Source organism: Mytilus edulis, chromosome 11 (assembly GCF_963676685.1).
Source record: "Mytilus edulis chromosome 11, xbMytEdul2.2, whole genome shotgun sequence".
NCBI lineage: Eukaryota > Metazoa > Mollusca > Bivalvia > Mytilida > Mytilidae > Mytilus > Mytilus edulis.
The window spans coordinates 6414354-6439616 of NC_092354.1; the positions used below are offsets into that span (position 1 = coordinate 6414354).

The 25263-nt window shown below is 33.7% G+C and overlaps 4 protein-coding genes across 4 annotated transcripts; all 4 read right to left on the reverse strand.

The window, feature by feature from the left end:
- Positions 1 to 365: 365 nt before the first annotated feature.
- LOC139495056 (uncharacterized) lies at positions 366 to 22001 on the reverse strand. The gene is made up of 6 exons (XM_071283210.1): positions 21585 to 22001; positions 19089 to 19156; positions 7447 to 7518; positions 3829 to 3912; positions 2805 to 2983; positions 366 to 1329 (listed from the first exon to the last, which is right to left on the reverse strand). The coding sequence occupies exons 1-6, from the start codon at positions 21724 to 21726 to the stop codon at positions 612 to 614; spliced, it is 1263 nt and encodes a 420-aa protein (XP_071139311.1). The 5' UTR covers positions 21727 to 22001; the 3' UTR covers positions 366 to 611.
- On the reverse strand, positions 8526 to 16164 carry LOC139495055 (uncharacterized). The gene is made up of 4 exons (XM_071283209.1): positions 13598 to 16164; positions 12714 to 12849; positions 11717 to 11818; positions 8526 to 9518 (listed from the first exon to the last, which is right to left on the reverse strand). Exons 1-4 carry the CDS (start codon positions 14703 to 14705, stop codon positions 9299 to 9301), a joined length of 1566 nt encoding a protein of 521 aa, XP_071139310.1. The 5' UTR covers positions 14706 to 16164; the 3' UTR covers positions 8526 to 9298.
- LOC139495309 (uncharacterized) lies at positions 16326 to 18344 on the reverse strand. The gene is made up of 2 exons (XM_071283616.1): positions 17955 to 18344; positions 16326 to 16639 (listed from the first exon to the last, which is right to left on the reverse strand). Exons 1-2 carry the CDS (start codon positions 18223 to 18225, stop codon positions 16326 to 16328), a joined length of 585 nt encoding a protein of 194 aa, XP_071139717.1. The 5' UTR covers positions 18226 to 18344.
- Positions 22002 to 22484: 483 nt separating the features above from the next.
- Positions 22485 to 23844, reverse strand: LOC139495057 (E3 ubiquitin-protein ligase Mdm2-like). Its single transcript, XM_071283211.1, has 3 exons — positions 23659 to 23844; positions 23382 to 23463; positions 22485 to 23100 (listed from the first exon to the last, which is right to left on the reverse strand). Exons 1-3 carry the CDS (start codon positions 23676 to 23678, stop codon positions 22963 to 22965), a joined length of 240 nt encoding a protein of 79 aa, XP_071139312.1. The 5' UTR covers positions 23679 to 23844; the 3' UTR covers positions 22485 to 22962.
- Between the last annotated feature and the right edge of the window lie 1419 nt (positions 23845 to 25263).

Consider the following 25263-nt stretch of genomic DNA (forward strand, 5'->3'; position numbering starts at 1 on the left):
CAGTTAAAATTCGCAGATAAATTACTTCCATGTTGTCAATCGCCGATCCAATCATGACAATTATTTGATTGCATCCAAAGGGAAATAACTGGAAATGGTATTACAATGTTCTAAAAGATAGCTAGCGGAACCAATCTTAAATTGCGACAAGTTTTAGCTTTCTAAAAAACTATAGACTGCTTCGCTCTACACTAATTTAAGGTTATATGTGTGCATGTGGTTGTTAAATTAGTATTGGAAATGTGGTATTTTTAGATATTGATTGATATTAAATGGCTGTACTTTAAGAGTGTGCGTTTTACACCCATGCTTTTGCAATGGCCACTCAAAAGATATATAATCTTCTACATTTTAAAAAATACTTACATTGTATTTTCTGAATTTCATCTTCAAGTTGAGATCTTGCATTGGTCAACAGTAAACATTTGGAGCAGTAATTCTGATGTTGATGGTCACATTTTTCTTGAAGCAGAACATTTCCTGGATTGCTCAATGCATACTTGATACAATGGGTTTGGCATGAATTAGACATAGTTACATGGAACTTGTACTCTGTTTTTAAATATAACTTGAAATTTGCCAAGGCTGTTTTGAGGGATGAAAGTACTGTGTTATTTGATCCCAACCTTTAGAGTTTCTGTCATTCTGATAAGATTTTCAATTGCAAAAGTGCCATCAGTAGTAATATTATCAAGTCCACATAAATTAGACCGTTTTGCTGCTGAACAAGTAGTCAAAATTTTGAAAAGAGTACTGTCTGACAGAGGAGTAAAATCAGCTTCTGTGCATACTGTCTTGTACATATGTATCAGTGCAGAATGACAAGTTCTTCGTACAACTTGGGGTATATTTATGACATCTCCATTATCAAAATGCAAGTCCTTATTTCCAAAGGAACAAATTTGTATAAAATTAGGATCCAGAAAAAATGCCATTGCATGCTCCAGTTTTTCCTTATCCATCTTATCTCTGTAGTTTGGGGTCTTTTCAGTTTGTATTGTCCCAACACCAAAGCGTGTTGCATGGCTTCTACTCTGGTCAACTTTCCATTTTGACATTCCAGGTTTTAATTCTAGCAGCTGTGATTTACTGTTTAATGATGTGGTTGATATTATTGAAAGTAATTGCATTTTTAATGCATTACTGTCAGCTTCATCATATAATCTCAGTATCAAATTCAATAATTCATCTTTGCTCTCATTTTGCTTGTCAACAGCATTATTATTACAGATGTCTTCCACGAGTAGATCAAGAAGTTTTGATGACTGTCCAGGTGCAATATGGTCAAGCACTGTACAAACTGCTTCTGAGGCTTTTCTTCTTACATACCTGCGATTGAAATTAAAAAGGAGTTAGTATTACAAAATAAATGGGAATGGGTCTATGAGACACAGATGATGCCCCTGCTTGCATATTGTATGCATAACTCAGGAACAGCTAAAAAAAAATTGTAATGTATATTTTGTGGTACTAAGCATTGTGTATTCATAACATTTGGTTGAGGCAAATTTTAGTTAACTCAGAGAACAGGTAAAAAAAACCTGTTTTTCCATTTGTAAAGGGGCATAACTCTAGATTAATATAAGTGACATGACCAAAATTCAATCTTGATCTGTATTTTGTGGTAATAAGCATTTTGTATAAGTTTCATAGCATGTGCGATTTGGTTGAGACAAAATAAAGTTCAAGAATGGATACGAGAATTTAGCAATTTTTGAATTTGTAAAGGGACATAACTCTAGAACAGTTAAAGTGACACCACCAAAATTCAAACTTGATCTTGCATTGATAAGCATCGTGTATAAGTGTCATACCATTTAGTTGAGGCATTCAAAAGTTTTAGAACGGAAATCAATTTAGACAAGGGTGTAACCTAATGCCCTTCTTTTTGAGTTATTGTCGAAAATTGGAAAACTACCCACAATTTCATGAATAAAATCCCACAACTCCATGAACTCAGCAACCTTAAATTTAAAATTAATAAAAATGAAAAGGGAGACAACATTAATAAATTTAAACAATTAACCAAAGTTTCATGAAAACTGCTCAAACATTTTTGAGTTATTGTACTAAAAGTGGAAAATCCCACGTTTTGTAATGAATAATAACAAGGCAATGTAAAATAGAAAGTTAATAAAAATGGAAAAGGGAGCTGACGTCAATAGATATAAACGATTTACCAAAGTGTTATGCAAATTGGTTTAAGTAATTTTGACATGTTGATGACAGATGGACAACAGTATACCATATTATTGCATAGCAATATAATATTTCTCACAAAAAGTAACCAAAAGTTAGTGTGCAATAAATTCTAATATTGCACTAGTGCAATAAACGTCAAAATTCATGACATCATCAACGAAAAAATCTTAGTTTAAACCAATTTTTACTTCCAAATATCATATTGCTATACAATAAAAGGGTTATTGCATGAATATTGGTGAATATTGTCCCTCGCAAGCTCGTGTAATATAAAATTCTACTCGGGGCAATATTCCCCAATATTCATGCAATAACCCTATAATACTTCACGTAAACAGGCATATACAAATAAAAAGAACTGTCCTTGGACAGATGAGAAAATTATAGATCTTTTTTGCCCTGTTCAAGTAAAAATAATTCAGGACTGTGTGTATAGTTATTTTCCATTAAAAAAACTGTTGTTATATTTGTTTATTTAATCCTTGGCTATTGCTCTGTATGAAATTTAAATATAATATATGCAGTCAATGATTATATGATTTATATGCCATGAATTGTTTCTATAATGACCTCTCTGTTGTTTAAGAACTCTTAAAAAATACCTCTTAGTACTATCTTGTACACATTCCAATGGCTGTTGAAGTATGTATTTGATAGGACTCATGTTTCCACTACTTAGATTTTGAAGTGGCTCATTCAAAACATGTATTCCGCTGTTGAGATGCTTTTGACCATCTGAAGTTAGGCTCCAACTGGATTCTTGTGACAATGATGGTTCAGACTGAAAAACAAATGTTTACAATTTTGCTTTCTATCAAATTTTGACAACTGTTAACCATTTCAAATACTAAGAAATAAAACATTTTAATGGACATAATAGTTGTTGGTACATATGAAGGGACAGGTTTTAAAATATTCAAATCAAGTTGAACTCCATGAAATATTTATGTGCCTGCTGTAGGCCAGGAACATTTATATTTTTTTTAGTGTTCCTCATTGTTTAATTATGAAACCAAAACTTTTTTTAAAGCTTTTATGATGAACAATTTTTTAATCGAATCTCTTATCAGATTTCATCAAATTTTTTAAGAGCATTATCAGACTTAAGAATTATTTTTTAATTTTGTGGCAATAGGGCCTAGCTGGCAATGATTGATCACATTTTCTTTGAACCTCAGTGGTCATTAAGTCCACTCACATTTAAACCAGCCTTGCAGTAGTTTATTAAATAATAATTTGTATAAAACCTTCAATGCGGCTTCATTGGTCGTGTGGTCCAATTATTAATAAAAAAAATTTTTAAGGGTCCCTGGAAACCAGTGTCTCGCCTACTTTTGCTGTAACCACAGAGTGAATATTTGTAGATGTCACCGCCGCCGCTGTAATGTAGGATCGCTCAGTCTCGCTTTTTTGACTGAAGTCGAAGGCTCATTAAGAATCCCAGATCCTGTCTTATTTTACTTGATGTTGACTGTGTAGACTGTGTAGTATTCTTTTTTTTTTTTATATTCTTATATATTCAATGTTTTAATTTGTTTTTTGTCTCATGGACATTTTTTCCCCATTACAATATTGAAATGTAAATAACATTTTCACCAAACTTGGGTATGGGAACACTATATTTACCTGTGATGATACTTCATACAGTCCTGGTGTATCAAAACAACTGACAATTTCTCTGCGTGGTCTTTTCAATACAGGCTCTTCATTCTGATAAAATTCAATGTTTGCATTCATGAAATTAAGAAAATCCCTAAACATTAGACATACATCATTATTGATTGAATCAGCTAGAATATTAAGCAAGCTTGCTGGGGCAAGCTGATGAAGTGTATAAATAATAAAATGTCATTATAATTTTGGTGGCAATACGTCTATTTTTTTGTTGAAAAAACAAGTGAAACTGCGAGCTACTGCTCACTGATGATACCCCCGCCGCAAGTGGATAATATTAATAGTGTAAAAATATGCAAGTGTTCTGTAAACAGGAAGTTGTCGAGTGATGAATCTGAAAACGCATCACACGGTATAGCTGACTTATATAAATCCTGAAACCAAATTTCAGAAATCCTTGTATTGTAGTTCCTGAGAAAAATGTGACGAAAATTTTCAACTTGGCTGTCATGTTTAAAATCATACAAGTGTTCGGTAAACAGGAAGTTGTCTAGTGATGAATCTGAAAACGCATCACACGGTATGGCTGACATATATAAATGACAGAAAGGGTGGATGTGTAGTTCCTGAGAAAAATGTGACGAAAATTTTCAACTTGGCTATCATGTGTAAAATCATACAAGTGTTCGGTAAACAGGAAGTTGTCAAGTGATCAATCTGAAAACGCATCACACGGTATAGCTGACTTAGATAATCCTTGTATTGTATTGTAGTTCCTGAGAAAAATGTGACGAAAATTTTCAACTTGGCTATCATGTGTAAAATCATACAAGTGTTCGGTAAACAGGAAGTTGTCAAGTGATGAATCTGAAAACGCATCACACGGTATGGCTGACATATATAAATGTTGATACCAAATTACAGAAAGGGTGGATGTGTAGTTCCTGAGAAATGTGACGAAAATTTTCAACTTGGCTATCATGTGTAAAATCATACGAGTGTTCGGTAAACAGGAAGTTATCAAGTGATCAATCTGAAAACACATCACACGGTATAGCTGACTTAGATAAACCCTGAAACCAAATTTCAGAAATCCTTGTATTGTATTGTAGTTCCTGAGAAAAATGTGACGAAAATTTTCAACTTGGGTATCATGTGTAAAATCATACAAGTGTTCGGTAAACAGGAAGTTGTCAAGTGATCAATCTGAAAACGCATCACACGGTATAGCTGACTTAGATAATCCTTGTATTGTATTGTAGTTCCTGAGAAAAATGTGACGAAAATTTTCAACTTGGCTATCATGTGTAAAATCATACAAGTGTTCGGTAAACAGGAAGTTGTCAAGTGATGAATCTGAAAACGCATCACACGGTATGGCTGACATATATAAATGTTGATACCAAATTACAGAAAGGGTGGATGTGTAGTTCCTGAGAAATGTGACGAAAATTTTCAACTTGGGTATCATGTGTAAAATCATACAAGTGTTCGGTAAACAGAAAGTTGTCAAGATTATGAATCTGAAAACGCATCACACGGTATATGGCTGACATATATAAATGTTGATACCAAATTACAGAAAGGGTGGAAGTGTAGTTCCTGAGAAAAATGTGACGAAAGTTTCATGGGACGGACTGACTGACGGATGGACAGACTGACGGACGGACAGACAGAGGTAAAACAGTATACCCCCCCTTTTTTAAAGCGGGGGTATAAAAAAACAGTTTTGCAAAACTACTTTTAATCATACAAAATATTGTGATAGTTACTAAGCTGTATATATATATATATATATACGGTATGTATGTATGCTGCTGTACTATTACGTACATAGTATTGGGTTTACACATTGATATCGTAAAATATCAGCTGTTAGCCACATTGAATGTGAACCTTTTTAGTGATTGAGTGCAGCAACAAATTAATAATCAAAGTACTGAAGTACTGAACATTGGATGACCCAAGTTCTTGTGGATTGTCCAAAAAGTACTTGTCTTAGAAAAAAAATCACATCTCTATTCCTGAGAGTGAGTCTCTCGTGGGTGGATGATAAAAGCCACTTTACGCTGGCGTATTGGGGAGCAGCCACGTGTGTGTACAAATATATATATATATATATAATTTCAATTTTTCTAATAGAATGGATTTGGGTAGGCATTTGTATCTTCCTGCAAAAAATCTGTAATCATCCATGCAGAGTTATAGTTCCTTGAGATTGCAAAGATACTTACATTCTTAAGATACTCTTCTGCATGCATGTACATAGATATTAATGTTATTTACTTTATAGCAAGCGGTAATGAATGTTTGTTTGCACTTGATGATGTTAAAGCTGTGATATTAATAGAATTTCAGAGCAACTGAGCAGACGACTATAGGAAGGAGGATAAATGACATCATTGCCTAATATTTTTGAAGATTATTGACCTGTAAATGTTTACTTTTGACATAATTAAAGAACCTTAGTGAGCACGCTCACATACCCCACGTCCCCACATTGTCATTGGAGAAATTAAATAAGTGTAAGAAAAAAAAAAATTGTATAAGAAAAAATATTGAATAATAATTTCCTGTCAATATATATCATGTATATGCACATCAACATAGTATGTCCTTATTATCTACAAAATTTCATGAAATTCTGTTGTGTGGTTTCAGAGGAGTTGAAATGACAAACTGTTGCAGAAGTATATTGAAGCAAATAAGTTCAAAGGGGCGTAACTCCTAGAAAAAAAAATTGAATCGACATTTCCTGTTGATATGCACATCTACATAGTATGTCCTTATTATCTAAAATGTTCATGAAATTCTGTTGTGTGGTTTCAGAGGAGTTGAGATGACAAACTGTTGAAGTAGTACCTTAAAGCAAATAAGTTCAAAGAGATGTAACTCCTAGAAAAAAAATTGAATCGTAATTTCCTGTCGATATGCACATCTACATAGTATGTCCTTATTATCTTAAAAGGTTTCATGAAATTCTGTTGTGTAGTTTCAGAGGAGTTGCGATGACAAACTGTTGCAGTAGTACAATAAAGTAAATAAGTTCAAAGGGGGGTAACTCCTAGAAAAAAAATTGAATCTTAATTTCCTGTCGATATGCACATCTACATAGTATGTCCTTATTATCTAAAAAGGTTTCGTGAAATTCTGTTGTGTAGTTTCAGAGGAGTTGCGATGACAAACTGTTGCAGTAGTACATTAAGCAAATAAGTTCAAAGGGGCGTAACTCTTATAAAAAAAATTGAATCGCAATTTCCTGTCGATATGCACAACTACATAGTATGTCCTTTTCATCTGAAAAGGTTTCGTGAAATTCTGTTGTGTGGTTTGAGAGGAGTTGCGATGACAAGAAACAGGACTGACGGACGGACGGACTGACGGGTCAAAAACATTATACCCTCCGCAACGGTATAATAAATTATGACTAGGAGGAAAAGTTGTCTCATTGGGACTTATACCATATCAGTCATCTTCTCATATCTACATGAATATACATGTAATCATGATAATAAAAAAGTTTTAAGTGCATCATCTACAAAAAGTTTGAAATAAATTTGTTTGTAGACCAGAGAAGTTTTACATATTTTGGCAACATAGTATAGTGTGTACAATAATGAAGGTTTATACCTTTAATAAGTTATCTGGCTTGAAGTCTTTATTTTCTTCTACAGGATCTGCTCTACTTGGTGCTACAAATATCTGAAAAATAAAATAGAAAAAATATTCTTCAAGGCCTTACAAACATTGAAAATAACTAGAAAAACAAGAATATGTCCATAGATCACATGAGCCCCAATTGCACTATCAATTACTATGTTCAGTGGACAATTTGGCATTGAGATTAAAATATCATATCTTAGGCAAGATTGGTACTAAATTTTAAGTTGATTAAATGTACTTTATCAAAAACTTCTTTCACCTGAAACTGTAACCTGAAGACGGACAAACAGACCAATGGACAGACAGATGAACGGACAGACAAAAAAAATATAATGCCCTTTGTCAGGGCATAAAAACCTACAATCATAAAATATTTGAAGAAATGTTTACATTGAATCAATATCATAACAAGCTGATCACTAAAATCAATATATCCGTCTAATGTGCAACTCCTTTTGACAATGTTTGACAGGTCTCAGAATAACTTTTGTTCATTGTTAAAATGTAATACATGTACATGTTACTTACATGTATACTAGTCCTGACATTATATTTTATTGTCATGAAAAAAGCATGATTTTATAAACATGTAATGTAAAACTGGTCCCGGGTTAGAAGTAAGGTTGGGATCCTGCTAACATTTTTAATTTTGACTCATTCTGAAGTTATGTGCCTGTCCCAAGTCAGGAGCCTGTAATTAAGTGGTTGATATATGTTGCTGTGTAACATATATTGGTTTTCCTTAAAAAAAAGAATTTTTACCCTAATTATAGGCCCTTATTTTTCTAGTATGAATGGTTTTACATTTGTGATTTCACGGCTTTTTATATCTGACTTTGCTGTATGGGACACGGGGGGTCTCAACATAGGATTTTGGGTACAGGTGTGCAGCTGGGATTTTAAAAACACCCCCCATTCATATATTGAATAATTGTGAAATCCCTACCTATACATATATTTCACAGCGAAATCATAACCCATTCATATATTTATCAGCTCAAATAGTACCTATATGCATATACAATCTTATTATACATCAAAAACACTTTTCAATTATACAATACACTTTAATTTATATGAAACATTGAACTTTTCAAACAATAACAAGTAAAAACACTGTTTTGAAGGTGCAATAGCACAAACAATATGACTTCACAGCTGGTTATAATTATGAGCCAAAAACGCGCAGTTTTGAGGAAATAAACCTGTATTTAATGCATTTTTTTTGCTCTATGAGCAATCAGTTGAAAAGTTAAGCAAATTCTGCACAATTTTTTGAAAAATTTAATTTAACAAACAGTAATAGAAGTTCCGTGTTGAAGGCCGTACTTTGACCTATAACTGTTAACTTTTTATACATTGTGACTTGCATGGAGAGTTGTCTCATTGACACTCATACCACATCTTCTTATTTATAAGTAATAGAAAACTCTTTGGTGGTTTTGCACCTATGTAATGTAGTGGATTTGCTTCTGTATCCTTGAACTTCGGCGATTGTCCGATTCAGAATGTGACGGGATAACAACTTCAGCAAATCTCCCATCAAAGTCCTGAAATGCATGTTGATGTGAAACTGATCTCTTCTGTCCTGTAGCTCTACCTTCTTTTGTTTTACCATGGTTTGTGTTCATTAACTTTTCGACTGATTGCTCAATAACAGATAATTCTTCTGCAGAAAGAATTAATACACCAGATTGAAATGTTAAATTGACATGGCATATGATATCAGAGGCTGTTATTGAGACTATTTCAAATATGTTAATCTTGTACGTGTCTTCACTTATCCTCTCGTACTTTGAAAATGTAATTTGTAAGTCGTTTAAAAAGTCTGCCGAAAAAGAAACCGTATCTTTATGTCCAACTGCCTTTTGTTTTTAGCTACAATTGTTCTTTGCATCCTTTTGATGCGTCCAATTTGAAAAGTCTTTGCTGTCCTATCAACATAGGCGAAGTCCTCAAAAAGATTAATGCCGTTGTCTGTTCCTAATTGTGCCGATTTGGCCATATTTGGTAAGGCAGCCTGTCGTACACGCACTAACCTGTAACAAATATAAATCGTCAATTTTCGAAATTAAATCCATTTTTGGAGGCTTTTTTTAAGTTTCAAATGCACTTAAAATTTGCCTAAATTAAATATTTCATAAATATTTAAAAAACTAGTTTTCCTATGCATGTAGGAATTCATACGCATGATGCCATGAAAGAGGGTTTAAACACTGGGTTTATACATAAAAAACATTGGCCTTCTTTTACTTTAGGGATCCCAACCCATAAAGAACTCTACACAAGAGTGCACACGCTGAAATGTCTCGCCTTCTTTACTAATTATTGATATTATGTTGATAGTCCTAAGTATAAAGCTTTATTAAAAACTGTCACATAAACTTAGCATTAACCAAGATAACTAAACAAAGACCAATGAACCATGAAAATGAGGTCAAGGTCAGATGAACCATGCCAGGCAGACATGTACAGCTAACAATGCTTCCATACAACAAATATAGTTGACCTATTACTTATAGTTTAAGAAAAATAGATCAAAACACAAAAACTTAACACTGAGCAATGAACCGTGAAAATGAGGTCGAGGTCAAATAAAACCTGCGGGACTGACATAAAGATCATAAAATATTTCCATACACCAAATATAGTTGACCTATGGCATATAGTATTAGATAAAAAGACCAAAACTCAAAAACTTAACTTTGACCACTCAACCATGAAAATAAGGTCAAGGTCAGATGACATCTGCCCGCTAGACATGTACATCTTACAATCATTCCATACAACAAATATAGTAGATCTATTGCATAAAGTATGAGAAAAACAGACCAAAACACAAAAACTTAACTATAACTACTGAACCATGAAAATGAGGTCAAGGTCAGATGACACCTGCCAGTTGGACATGTACACCTTACAGTCCTTCCATACACCGAATATACTAGACCTATTGCTTATAGTATCTGAGATATGGACTTGACCACCAAAACTTAACCTTGTTCACTGATCCATGAAATGAGGTCGAGGTCAAGTGAAAACTGTCTGACGGGCATGAGGACCTTGCAAGGTACGCACATACCAAATATAATTATCCTATTACTTATAATAAGAGAGAATTCAACATTACAAAAAATCTGAATTTTTTTTTCAAGAGGTCACTGAACCATGAAAATGAGGTCAAGGACATTTGACATGTGACTGACGGAAACTTCGTAACATGAGGCATCTATATACAAAGTATGAAGCATCCAGGTCTTCCACCCTCTAAAATATAAAGCTTTTAAAAAGTTAGCTAACGCCGCTGCCGTAGCCGCCGCCGGATCACTATCCCTATGTCGAGCTTTCTGCAACAAAAGTTGCAGGCTCGACAAAAACTATTCTTAACCTCAAACCTCAAACCTTGCCGTAACCCATACTTAAACCTAACACTAGCCCTAACCCTTACCTAAAACAACCCCTAACCTAACCATAACCACGAATGCTCCTTAACTCTAAAGTATAGGGACCCTTAAAGTAAAAGAAGGCCAAAACATTAGATATGCTATGTTGCCAATGACCAAATGAGACACCTCTCCGTCCAAGACCCAAGTTATTTAATGTATGCAATTATAGGTCAGAGCATGACCTTCAATGTTTCGGTTGTCATGATTCTCACAAATCAAATCAAGACAGCCCCAAGCATCGCTTTACTCTGTACTATTGATTAAAATAAACCACAGTTCACCTCCTTGCTCTCTACCCGCCTTTATTCATATGTTTTGCATTGCGACCACAGGAAAATGTTATTATAAATTTGTAAGTCATTTCCGTATGTATTTTAAAAACAAATCGATTATTCCATTGGTTTTTTTTAAAAGGTGTATGCATCAATGACCCACTGCAAGGACCCCTCATCAATCTTTTTGTAGGCAGCTGACATTTTTGCCGGCATCGTGCTATTTTGCCGGCTATGATTAAAATTTCTTATTTTTCCGCTTTGTCAGTTCTTTGTGTATAACGACTTATACATTGTATATGAGTGAATTTGTAAAATTATTTTTTAAATTCTAAGACAATCTGCATTGGTTTTGTTTTTGATTTTTCTTAAAAGGAAGATTGCTTTAGAAATATGCTATTTTGCCTGCTATAATTAGATATTTTGATAAATAGCCACTGCCTTTTTGTATGGCTTATATTTAAGGGCATGAAAGATATCTGACAAAAAATAATGTATCTGTAAGAATTAACTGCATACCTGTCTTTTGATAAATTTGGGTCTTCATTTAGAAGTTTTACAAGAGTTGTCTTATGTTGGATGCCATGTTCTGGAACCAGAAGTGTTGCGTCTATTCTTTGTCTAAAAAATATTAATTGTCTCTGAAATTCCATTGAATTAAGTGATCTTTTGTACATCTTTCATTAATAGTTGTCATGGTTGTATTCAGTAAAAGTATGTGAAGAATCTTATCATAATTCCCATGCTTAACTATAACATTTATATAATATAAAGATGTTTTTACTTATTGGGTTTGTTTTTTGTGCATATAGTACTGGCTAGCAATACACATTTTCGGGTACTGATGGGGGTGATTCAAGCATAGCTGGTGACAGAATCACACCTGGCAATAATTTGATTGGTTGCTTCTGAGTCCTTTGATAACGTTGTGCGAGCCTCATGTAACTTCTTTTAATGTCTTATTTCCTCAGTGTTTGTTACAGTAAAGGTTATCTTTCTTCTTAATTAATTCAGCGTACTCAAACATAAATAAATATAAGCAACAGTAGTATACCGCTGTTCACAAAGTCATAATACGATAAAAAGTGAACAATCCGTGAAACACACCAAAACCGAGGGAAACAACCAACCACAAGAAAACAGCAAACACATAATTACACAAAGCCTAACACCAAAACACAGAAACGGACTGTCTGATTTACAGTTTCCAATTCATGACTTGGCACAGGACATTATTCCGGAAAATAATGGTCGATTTAACCTGGTTTTATGGCCAGTCAAACCTCCCGCATGTATGGCAAGTGTAAAAAATAACACATACATCACACCACTGTAGACTAAAAAACAGACATATCAGTAACATTCACCACAAAGAACAACTGTGACATAGATAAATAATGCGTACATTACATGTGTACAGGTTTTATGAGAGAGAGAAAATGCATGTCCCATGACACGGTAAATCACTATCGCCTTAGAATTCCTGAATATATATATATTAAATATATTAAATTACCGTTTCTGTAAAGAGCTCGGTATACTGTCATCAATATTAACGCTATTCTGGTCAGAGTGTTCTTCAAAATTGTCGATTGCTACATCTATACATTCATGCATTTCCATGAATTCTGAACTTGTTGGTTCAAAAATGTCTGAAATATATTGATAAAGGTTACATTAGATACAAGTAAAAAAAATCATCTCTGTTTTATATTAAGAAGCTTTGATTTTTGGATAAAACAATACATTTGTAGTTGTGTTTGCTTTTATTGTTTTAACAAGTATCCAATCAAAAAAATAGAATATCGAATAATATTAAAAAAATGACAATCAACAATGATATTAAGGTGTTGTTCCATGTCACGATTTTTTCTTCTTAGACATTTCCATTTTCGTGAATTTCTAAGACATCTACATTTTGTATTCACATTATGTAATGAATAAACTTGTGCAATTTAAACCTATGCTATAATACTGTTTTTTTTTAAACATTCAATGGAACTGAGGTCGTGTTGACAAATCTCTTGACTAGGGATTTCAAAAAATGTTTTATATTAATAATATATTTTTATATGTTTATTAACTTGTATTTGTTCTTTTTGTCAAAAGGCAAGAAATCATTTTAACACCTATGCATAATTAATTCTACAGAACAAACTATTGTTTAAAGAACATGTAGAACTATAAATTATTGTTATTGGAAACAAGTGACTAAAAATTGTTTCATGTATGATGACATATTGATCGCAAAATTTGTCTAAAAATAGTTCGATCTTACAAGTTAGAACCTGAAGAATACTTTTAAAAGAATTATGACCATAGTCTGTCATATATACTTTCAGGCACACGTGTTTTCAGGTGCCTTAAGTCAATAGACTGTTTTGAACATAATGTACTTACTCATTGGCGAATATGTAGAGTTCTCATCTTGACTATCATCACTACTATCATGTATTTCCTGAGTTTCATCCGTAGCAATACATGGATCCAAATCGTCGTCATCGCAATATTCATCAGAATCGTGATTGTTGTTGTTACATGTATCCCCTGATAGATTTTTAAACAGTTTATCATGGTTACAATTATCAAAGGGTTTATAAAACCATCCATAATTGTCATCAGTATCGTCGTCATCATCCCCATCATCATCATCCCCGTCGTCATCATCAAACCCTAAATCTATGTTGAGGTCACGTGGAATTATTCCAAGTTCCTTTGCAAGATCTTGGGCACGACGTATTCCAATTTTCCATGCAGAAATTTCTTCGCCTAAAGCAGGGTAGTCTCTCAAGGAACATGTTACTCCTCCAGGATACTGACTTTTCCATACATTCTCCTGCTTAATGTGGGCTTTGGCAAACTTTGGGGCATTATCATTAGCTTCAATCTGACTTAGTCGGATCATATGGCTTACATTGCGATACATTTGACCATATGGATACAAATGATGGTTGCCTACAAACTGGCCATTCTTTGAAAAGAAGTCTTCGCAACAATCTGACCCTGTTAGATGGAGTAAGCATTGGCTGTTTGGAAAATTATCTCTGTAGAAGCAAATAAGCATTACTGCAAAGTGAACTGAAATTAATATGTCGCAATATGTTTCTCGGGACAAAAAATTGGAGGTCAGAGTAAGTGCTTGATTAAGGTAAACATAATTCCGCCAAATTCCTAGAAAATGTGTGACAAATCCTGCGAGAGAGATACGTTCAGCAAGCGAAGCTTTCGGACTGAAGAAAATGTCAACATACTGATGTACCACATAAAGAAAGGCCTTAGTTCCTTTGACTGAAGGAATAGGAGCACGGTCGTCACTTCTATTAATTAGATCATTGAGACAATCTTGCACCCTCTGAAATGATAACTCCTGTGCTACTTTCCAGTTTTGACGATCACGATCTCTCCGTACATGATCTCGTGTCAACCCGTGCACTAAAACAGGGAATGATCTCATAACCAGCTCAATTTGGTTCATATGTACAAGCAAATCTGGTCCAATATGTAGCATTCTTGATGTATGATCAAGGTGATTTATGATTTTCTTATGGTTATATTATGTATTACGTCTTGATCTCCAATTTCTCTTATTACATAACCATTTTCAACCACTTCTTTCCTAGCTGAAAATATGAAACCAAGATGTCATCCAATAGGTCTGAATCTGTCTCCTGCGGTACATGTCATGAGTTGTAAATGCAGTTTTCTTCGCCTGCTGTCACCATCAGAACTATTACCTATAAGCGGTCCTAATTCATGTTCCAGATGTAGCTCATACAAATTTTGTACCTTTTGCCACTGATGGTATACAGTATGATGAGTGAATCGGTTGCATGTTGGCATAAGTAATGCTACTAAATGTGGAATCTTTTCATGCAAAGGATTAAGTAATATAACTCTTGCATATTTACCAATAATGTTCTTGTCAAATGCATTTACCAGACGGTCATAAGCATCACGGTCGTTGCCAACTTTTATGTGATTATTCTCCATGCATTTGTGGTTGTCTTTAGGTCCACAAAACCCCAAAAGTTCATCTCTATCTTGGTGATGCATAACAGTACCAACAATAGCTGGTCTCATCTTCTGCCGCTAAAACAGGAGTTTGTGGTATTTTGTAAATTTCCATAATACCCTTTACTAGTTTTGAATAGTAAACAAAGTTTTTTTCTTGTATTCCAGGAGCCATTTCGAAAGTGTGCAATTTCCGCCATCGATACATGGTATTCAGATTTGGCCCTTCCAAGTTAATTGCAACAAAGTTTGCCAGTTTCGGACCTCCCATGATTAACAGTGCTTCGAAAATTTTTTCGTGTACTAGACTTATATCGTTTCCCGTGCGGTCCTTGCACATGGAAATTGTTGGCAATCGATTCAATTGTTTCAAGGAAAACATTTTTGTTGTCTAAAATTCCCTTTTCCTCAGCTTTTACTAGCTTATGGCAAATTGCCTTGATGTCACCTCTTGAACTAAATTCTGTCAATTTCTCTCTAAGTGTTCTTGTACGTAATTTTAATCGAATGTGTTTGCTTTTAAGAAAAAATGCATCTGAACGACACTTTTTAAGTTCTTCAGATTTCTTTTGAAGTAAATTAAGTTGTTCTGTTTTAGTCATGTAATCAAAACGAACCTTTGTTGAGTCCATGTTCCCATCATTTACGTTGAGAGTATGTAAGAGTAACCTCTTTTTGAAGGATGGCAAAGTAGGTATACCTTTGCACAGCTCACATATGTTTCCTTCTTTCATCACATAACCAGTACATTTAACATGCTTAAATGTTCCTTTAAATTCTGTTGTATGTTTCTTTAAATTAACAGTTACAAACGGCAAAGGATACCAGCTTGTTTTGATGTCGTCTTCTCCTACTTTAACGTCATTGATTAATAATTTAACATTGAAAGACTGTTCCTCTCCTGACGCCATGAGATATGTTGTATTATTTAAATAATATCCTTGACACTTTGTCACATCTAGTCAACTGGTTTTCTCTTCATTCAAGTTACCTTTAATGAAAAAGCTTGCAATGTCTCTAGTTTTGTTAGTCTGAAACTTAGCCTGTCGTTCCTTATGGTCTCTGCTGTTTGCATGTTCCCTGGCTCTCTGGACAGGATTTCCTCTGCATCCCAAGTTTATGTCAATTTTGCAGCAGCGACAATGTGCATTCTTTCGATTAAGCAGAAAAATTCCTTGTTCATCCCAACTGCATAAACATTTGCCAAATGTCCACTTGAACTGGCATGAAATTTAACATTTTGGATTTTCTTTCCAAAATCTCCTAACTTGTAATTTTTGTTGCAAAGAGAGCAAGAAAACATAGATTTTCCATCTTCCTCAACAACTTTAAATTTACAGCTTACATTGAATTTTTCATTTTCTTCTTTCTCTAGTTCACTAATAAGACTCTCCAATCTTGAAATCCCATCATGGAAAATGCTATCATTAACTGCAAAAGAAATAAAATGCATTATTTATAAACACTTAAATAGTAACAATAATGCACGCTGTGTCGTGCTAAGAATACTTCCTCTCTTGATTTAAATGGAAGTATCGGCAGACAGTAGGTCGGTGTCTTTATTATAATCACACTTCATATATACAAAGTTCATGGGACGGACTGACGGACGGAGTCGCTCGCTCGAGTTTTACCATATATTACCAATCAATCGATCTTCACGAAGATCTTATCAATCAAATCATGATTCAAAATAACAATGTAATCAACCATGCATGATCAGGCATCAATCAACCGAGTACATTGTGTAATACGGGCCACATTGCCGTTTTACAGATTGCCAGTCAATCGATCGAGTTTTACCATGTATTACCAATCAATCGATCTTCATAAGGATCTAATCAGTCAAATCTTGATTCAAATTTCAAAATGACCATGTAATCAATCAATCAAGTACACTGTGTAATACGGGCCCCATTGACGTTTTACAGATTGCCGATCAATCAATCGAGTTTTACTATTAATTACCATTCAATCGATCTTCATGAAGATCTAATCAATCAAATCATGATTCAGAGTAATCATTTAATCATGATTAAAAATTTATTTATCAAGTACACTGTAATACGGGCTCCATTTATCTGTGTTACAGATTGCCTATCAATCAATTTACCAAGTACAATGTGTAATACTGGCCCCCATTTATCTGTGTGACAGATTGCCGATCAATCAATAAAAATAATGATTTTTGCAAAATAACCAACCAACTAACCAATGGGGAAAGACCACCACCGTCAATTGTTCTCTGAACAATTGGTTGAAAACAATTGGTTATATCATTTTAAATGACTTCATTCTTTTTATTAAAATGAAATCAAGGAATTGTATATTTTTGATATATAATAAGATTCTGCAGTCATTTTCACAAAAAATCTTACGACGTTGATCGTAAGTCATGAACAAGTCAGTATACTTATGATCAATCTTAGTCTTAAGTTTTTTTGTGAAACTGACTTCTGAACACCAGACATGTACAGTCTTATTTTAATCTTTATATTGACAGTCTTTTACACAGTCTTCACCAGATTATGTTACAATTGTCAGACTTTAAAAGGGTCAGTTCTGCTGAACAATAAATAACGTTGGATTGGCATAAAGTGAAAACAAATAACTCATCCGAAAGAAAAACTCCTGCCCCCACCCCCCTCCAGAATTTCAAAAGGTCGTCCCCTAAACGTGAAACGTTGTTTATTATGGACGAACAAATAAAAATACAACACTTGGTTGAAATTAAGTTTGCACATACCATTTGAAACTTCTTCTACGCAGTTTTCTTCTAAATTCTCGAACCCACTCGTCAGTGATGTTAATCCTACATCACTATGACCACTATGTTCCAAAGTGTCCAATTTGAAATGTTTGTTTGATTCATCTCCCGTTATAGCTTCCTCCTCTTGTTTTCGAATGTGTTTTGCAGCTACAAAGTCACAATAATCACATCTTAAAGTTCCAGTAAATTCCTCACATTCATGACAATTTAAACATTTCCCTCTGTCAATGCTTCGTATGTCTTTCATTTTGGCAATCAAATAATGACAAATTCTTTCAACAAATTAAAAGTGATTAAGCAAGACACACAATGTCAATGAGAATAGACGCAACAAATTAAGTGCAAATAAATCGATGTGTTACGCAACTCACGTGACGCAACTAGTGCAAAAGGTTCAATATCTACTGGGTAATTTACTGAAGATTATTAATTGTGACAGTGTAATTAAATTTAATCAATATCAAAACTTGTGTAAATAAGTTTCAGCAGATGTGGAAATTTTAATGACAAAGAGTTTGGGAAATTCAGTGAAGATCGTTGCACAACAAACTGAAATTTATGACCCATTGATATATCACAATCGGTCAATTACTACCTATTGATATATTTCCTCGGTAAAATTGCACCCCATTGATATATTTGACGGATCAAAAAAGGGACCCATTCCAGCAGCACATATGTATATACCTTTATATAGGAAGAGACCCCCCCCCCGTGGTATGGGATTTGCTCATTTTTGAAGGTTGCGTTTAGTTCTCTGCAGAATGTCTACAATTTATAACCTTCAGGCCTGTTGTTTTAAATTAAAAAAAAATGTTTTGTGTCAATACAAATAAAATGTTTTGATTGTTTTGGTTTTTTTTGGTATGCATTTACATGTATATATATACACCATATCAGTATTTGGAAATCTGTTCCCCTTGACCAAAAAACCTCTTTTGCTTAAACTTATGAGATAATACAACAATAACTTTTCCATTGTGGTGTCAGATATATTATCTATAATGTCAGACATTTAAATTTTACTGGAATTTTTGCAGTAATGGCAGATAAATAGTGATAAGGTGTATTGCTTTGATTATATAATACATGTACACATTTAAGTTGTACCTCAAAATTTGGCCAGATAGATTCTTCCATTTCTCTGGTAACAATCTGTCTGCAATTTCTGCACAAACCTATATAAAAAAAAAGAAATAATTTTGATACTTGCACTTTCAAGCTAATTTTTGAATTTATAAAAAAAGTACAAATGTGTGTGATAAATTTTAAAATTTTGTACATTTTATTTTAAATTTAATAAGTGTATCATGTCTATGGGCCTAGGGATAATATAATTTTATTACTACAATTGTTTTATTCTGTGAAAAACCAAATCATGCAATGAACAGATTGTCAAGAAATATATAAATAATGAACATGTATATGGGGAAATCATTGTTGCATTCATAAGTTTTGATTGTTTTCTAAATTTTTTACAGTAACACTTGTATGCAGGGATTGAAGTTTAAATTTTGGCACATTCATAAATGTATGACATGTCACAGAAGACCACATCTTAAATTTTGTCCCAACTGTATATATAGTTCTATTCAAGAAAAGCAGACATTTCAGTAGACCCTGTACCATATTTTTGTCTGTATTACATTGTATTATATCATAAACAAGAGTGCACACGCTGAAATGTCTCGCCTTCTATACTAATCATTGATATTATGTTGATAGTCCTAAGTATAAAGCTAAGCTTTATAACAATTGTCACATAAACTTAACATTAACCAAGATAACTAAACATAGACCAATGAACCTTGAAAATGAGGTCAAGGTCAGATGAACCATGCCAGGCAGACATGTACAGCTAACAATGCTTCTATACAACATATATAGTTGACCGATTACTTATAGTTTAAGAAAAATAGACCAAAACACAAAACCTTAACACTGTGCAATGAACCGTGAAAATGAGGTCACGGTCAAATAAAACCTGTGCGACTAACATAAAGATCATAAAATATTTCCATACACCAAATACAGTTGACCTATGGCATATAGTATTAGATAAAAAGACCAAAACTCAAAAACTTAACTTTGACCACTGAACCATGAAAATGAGGTCAAGGTCACATGACATCTGCCCGTTAGACATGTACACCTTACAATCGTTCAATACAACAAATATAGTAGACCTATTGCATATAGTATGAGAAAAACAGACCAAAACACAAAAATTTAACTTTGACCACTGAACCATGAAAATGAGGTCAAGGTCACATGACATCTGCCCGATAGACATGTACACCTTACAATCGTTCCATACAACAAATATAGTAGACCTATTGCATATAGTATGAGAAAAACAGACCAAAACACAAAAATTTAACTTTGACCACTGAACCATGAAAATGAGGTCAAGGTCACATGACATCTGCCTGATAGACATGTACACCTTACAATCGTTCCATACAACAAATATAGTAGACCTATTGCATATAGTATGAGAAAAACAGACCAAAACGCAAAAATTTAACTATAACCACTGAACCATGAAAATGAGGTCAAGGTCAGATGACACCTGCCAGTTGGAGATGTACACCATACAGTCCTTCCATACACTGAATATACTAGCCCTATTGCTTATAGTATCTGAGATATGGACTTGACCACCAAAACTTAACCTTGTTCACTGATCCATGAAATGAGGTCGAGGTCAAGTGAAAACTGTCTGACAGACATGAGGACCTTGCAAGGTACGCACATATCAAATATAGTTATCCTATTACTTATAATAAGAGAGAATTCAACATTACAAAAAATTTGAACTTTTTTTTCAAGTGGTCACTGACCCATGAAAATGAGGTCAAGGACATTGGACATGTGACTGACGGAAACTTCGTAACATGAGGCATCTATATACAAAGTATGAAGCATCCAGGTCTTCCACCTTCTAAAATATAAAGCTTTTAAGAAGTTAGCTAACACCGCCGCCGCCGGATCACTATCCCTATGTCGAGCTTTCTGCAACAAAAGTTGCAGGCTCGACAAAAACAACCATTTTTGGAGTAAATGTGTACATGGTGTACACATATGGTTTGAAAGGCACCTAAATTACTCCAAAAATGGTTGGTTTAAATGATATAATACAGACAAAAAATATGGTTCTTCAGACCTTGGAAGTTCTATATTGACAATATATTACTTTCATGTTCAGACTTTAAAAAATTGCATACATGTAGCCACTAGTACTAGCAAGACAAAATGTAAACTTACTTAGATTTTTTTTTAAAAATACATGTTTAGCATAGCTCCCCCCCCCCCCCCCCCCCCCCCCCCCCCCCCCTGAATATCTGAATAAGTTTATTCAACTTCGATGCCCTGAATATTAATATTTTCTAGAAAACGGACTCAGGGCAAATGTGTTATTAGGGCGAACAGACATGATACAGTTCAGACTGAAAATTAAGATTAATTCACTCTACCCCCACATTTGTCCCACATTACTCTTTAAAAAAATTGTCAGTACTACACTGCAAATTAAGGGCTTGGGTTCTGAAGTTTTATTAAGTTATCAAACAGCCTCCTAATTATCTTTAAACTTGAGATGATTACCTGATCCTATTGGAAGCACAACTCCTCTGGTTCTCAAAAGGTGGTGGCTTATCTGAGGCGTGACTGCCCGGTCGGATTCAGGCTTGGATTTACCCTTGTGGTCAGGATGACCACATAATATGCTGCTCCTCCTCCACTTCATACCGAGAGAATACCTGTGGTTCGGTCACCCCAAATATTCTCCCATGACAGAAAATATTCCAGCCCGAAAGCAAATTAAATGTCCCTCATTTAAATTTGTAAATTTTCCCAGTTTGTTAGAAATTAGGTGATTTCTTATATCCTTAATGCATTCCTTTTTCAAAATTACAGCGTTTTCAGCGGGATAGAAGATTGATGTATCACATTTTACATTACTAAAGCATGAGAAACTGCATCTCATCTCAACGTCTGCTTCCATAGTTGTTGATATGGAATATAAACAATAGACATTTTATGGTTTTCAAGTAAGAGAGCTCCATAATTTTACGGGAAAAGGGAGATAATTTCAGGCAAACTAACAAATTTTCAAATTTCTTTTTCTACACTTATATTAAAAAAAAACACACTTTTACCATGTTTACATGATAAACATAGAAAAGTTATAAAACTTCAATTTGGTGTATAATTATACTGGAATCTTAGTTGTTCATCCAAATAAGCATCATTCAATAGTGTGCAATTTACAAAGGAATGATAGGAACAACTAGTGATTTAATATCATTATTTTTATTTGTATTACTATTTGTTGGTGATTTTTTTTTTGTATATTCTTATCTTTAATACTGTAGTGAAGATATTTATACACAAAAAACTGAGAATTGGAATATTGGATGAATCACTTTTTTTAAGATCTGCCTGGTTCTAAAAATAGCTGTACTTTAAAATATGTTATTAATAAAAGCTTTAATAACTGTCAAATCAGAAAGTAGTAAATATACACTTTAATGCTACATTAGTTTTATGCAATAAATGTGCATATTTTGAATAGTGCTTGAAAGCAAAAGGATTGATAATCTAAATAAATACACTCAAATTGAGCACTAACAACTGATAAGTGGCCTCCAGTGGACAAGTCAAACCATGGAAAAAAAAATTACCTGCCTGCCTGGTTTGTTTACAAAGAGTAGACCCGGGGGAGGGGAAACAGACATTCTTTTAAATGTGGCCTCAATGGTACAGAACATGCATATTATATACATATACATAAAATTGAGAATGGAAATGGGGAATGTGTCAAAGAGACATCAACTTGCCCATAGAGCCAACAACAGTGGAACGCCACCAATGGGTCTTCAATGCAAAGAGAAACTCCAGCATCCTGAGGAGTCCTTCAGCTGTCCCCTAAACAAATATGTATACTAGTTCAGTGATAATGTATACAATTATAGATAAATACTTACGTTGCTTCTGTGAAGGTAAACTTATCAACTCCAAATACTTTTCCCAGAGGATCTTTTTTACAGAACACGATACTAGGGTCATTCTGATTATACAACTGTCTGCTACCAATGTAATCCTTCAGATAACTACAGACCTTCAATTTACACACAAACCAGTTGAAATTAAGAATGCAAGTTTTTATAGTGTCAAAATTGATATGGTAGCATTTTTACAATAACATGAATAATAAAAACTTGACATAAATTTCTTCATTTATTATTATGTTTACAGTATTTAAATATGTTGATTGCAATAAAGATAAAATCACTACTGAAAATATGAATAAAAGCTTTAATTATTGTGAAACCTGGTGCTGTGCAGTTTTGGCATTAATAAAATCATGGAAATAATTTCTGAATTCAGAGAAATTTTTACCTCTTTTCTGGTTAACACTTCCCATGATGCACCTACTTGTTTAAGTACAATGACGGTCAAGAAATTCACGTCTGGGTCTGACCTACAAATATAAGACGAACATTAATTTTGACATTTGCTTTCAATACAATTCTCATGTTTACAAGTTCTACTATAGATAGATAAAAAGATTACAAATTAACAAATATCCAGAAAACATAATTCCCTCTACTATAGTAGGTGAGGCAAACAAATCTCCAACGTTTTAAGAAACTGCCAACACTCTCTGATAACTTACCATAGGATAATTGACTTCATATTCTTCAGTTGTTATGCAATGGGACTCTGTGAGTTGCTTCAAAGTAGATACATTTGATCCTGCAGGTGTGCTGTATGAATCAGGAGACTGTCGTACAATTAAATTTGGATTATTGCACACGTTTACTTGGCTTGATGTTACTTGACCACTTACAGTGTAATTGTGCTGAAATAAAATGAAATTATGAAAATATTTAAATTGAATTAAGGATGCACACATCTGAGTGATTTTTGGGTTTATAAGTCTTGTAAAGACATTATAAATCATATGGTGGTGCACTTCTTTTTTAGCAATGTTTAGCTACAGCCCTTTTAAAGTACCAAATTTTCATGATTTTCCCATTTTTCATCAATTTTTACCTATTTTTGGGCTATTATCAAAATATCATGAAAAAAACACCCAAATCCACAATTAAACTTTTTTTCATCATTGTTCATACTTTCAATTAAGATGAAGAGGACCAATCTGCAGTGGCGGATCCAGGGGGGGTTCCGAAAGTTGGAATCCCCCCTTTTTTTTGGCCGATCAATGCATTTGAATGGGAGCATATAGTTAGAATCCACCCTTTACTCTGTGTTGGGGAACCCCCCCCCCCCCCCCCTTTAAAATGGCTGGATCCACCACTGAATCTGAATAACATGAATAAGTTTAAATTAAAATTACTATACATAGGTAGGTATTAATATAAGAAAGTTTTATCATATTTTGATGCTTTTTGAGTCAAATTCATCATGCTGTCGATTTTGTAAATTTGTGTGTTTGAAGAACAAAATGCATATTTTTTTAACTTCTTTGTTATAAATGATTGAGAAAATACATATCTAAGAAATTTGAAAAGAAAAAAGAGATATGGGATGTACATGCTTCTGGTAAAATCATTTTTTGTACCCCTCACCCATTTTCTAAAAATTTTGCCTAAAAAGACTGACTGGATAATGTTGATTGGTAATAAAATTTTAAAAATTGATAACTCAACCAGATGCTCCGCAGGGCGCAGCTTTATACGACCGCACAGGTTGAACCCTGAACGGTTGGGGCAAGTATGGACACAACATTCAAGCTGGATACAGCTCTAAATTTGGATTGTGATTAAATAGTTGACACAGCATAGGTTTCTGACACAGAATAAATGTGGTCTAATGAACTTAAAAATTTGTTTTTGCCTTTGAGCAAATGAGAAAAATTTAACCCACCCCCCCTTTTTTTCACACACCCCTTTCCCTTTTTCCAAAACTGATCTCAATTCAAATTTCTAATGGAGTTTGCAACAATAACTACTCATTTAAATACATCATAAAATATTAAAATGTAACAAAAGGTGCTTGTTATCACTGAATGGTAAAGATTGTTTTAATTTATCAGTTGGTAGTAAAAGTGAATATACATTGTATATTGTATAAAACAATGATTTAAGTTGACTCAATTACTATTCTGGACAAAGAAAGATAACTCCAATCAATTGAAAATTTCTTGCTATTGCACAATATTGTGCAATTAGATATTTCTGGCTATTGTGCAATACTGTGCAATTGAAAATATTTACTATTGCACAATACTGTGCAATTGAAGATTTCTTGCTATTGC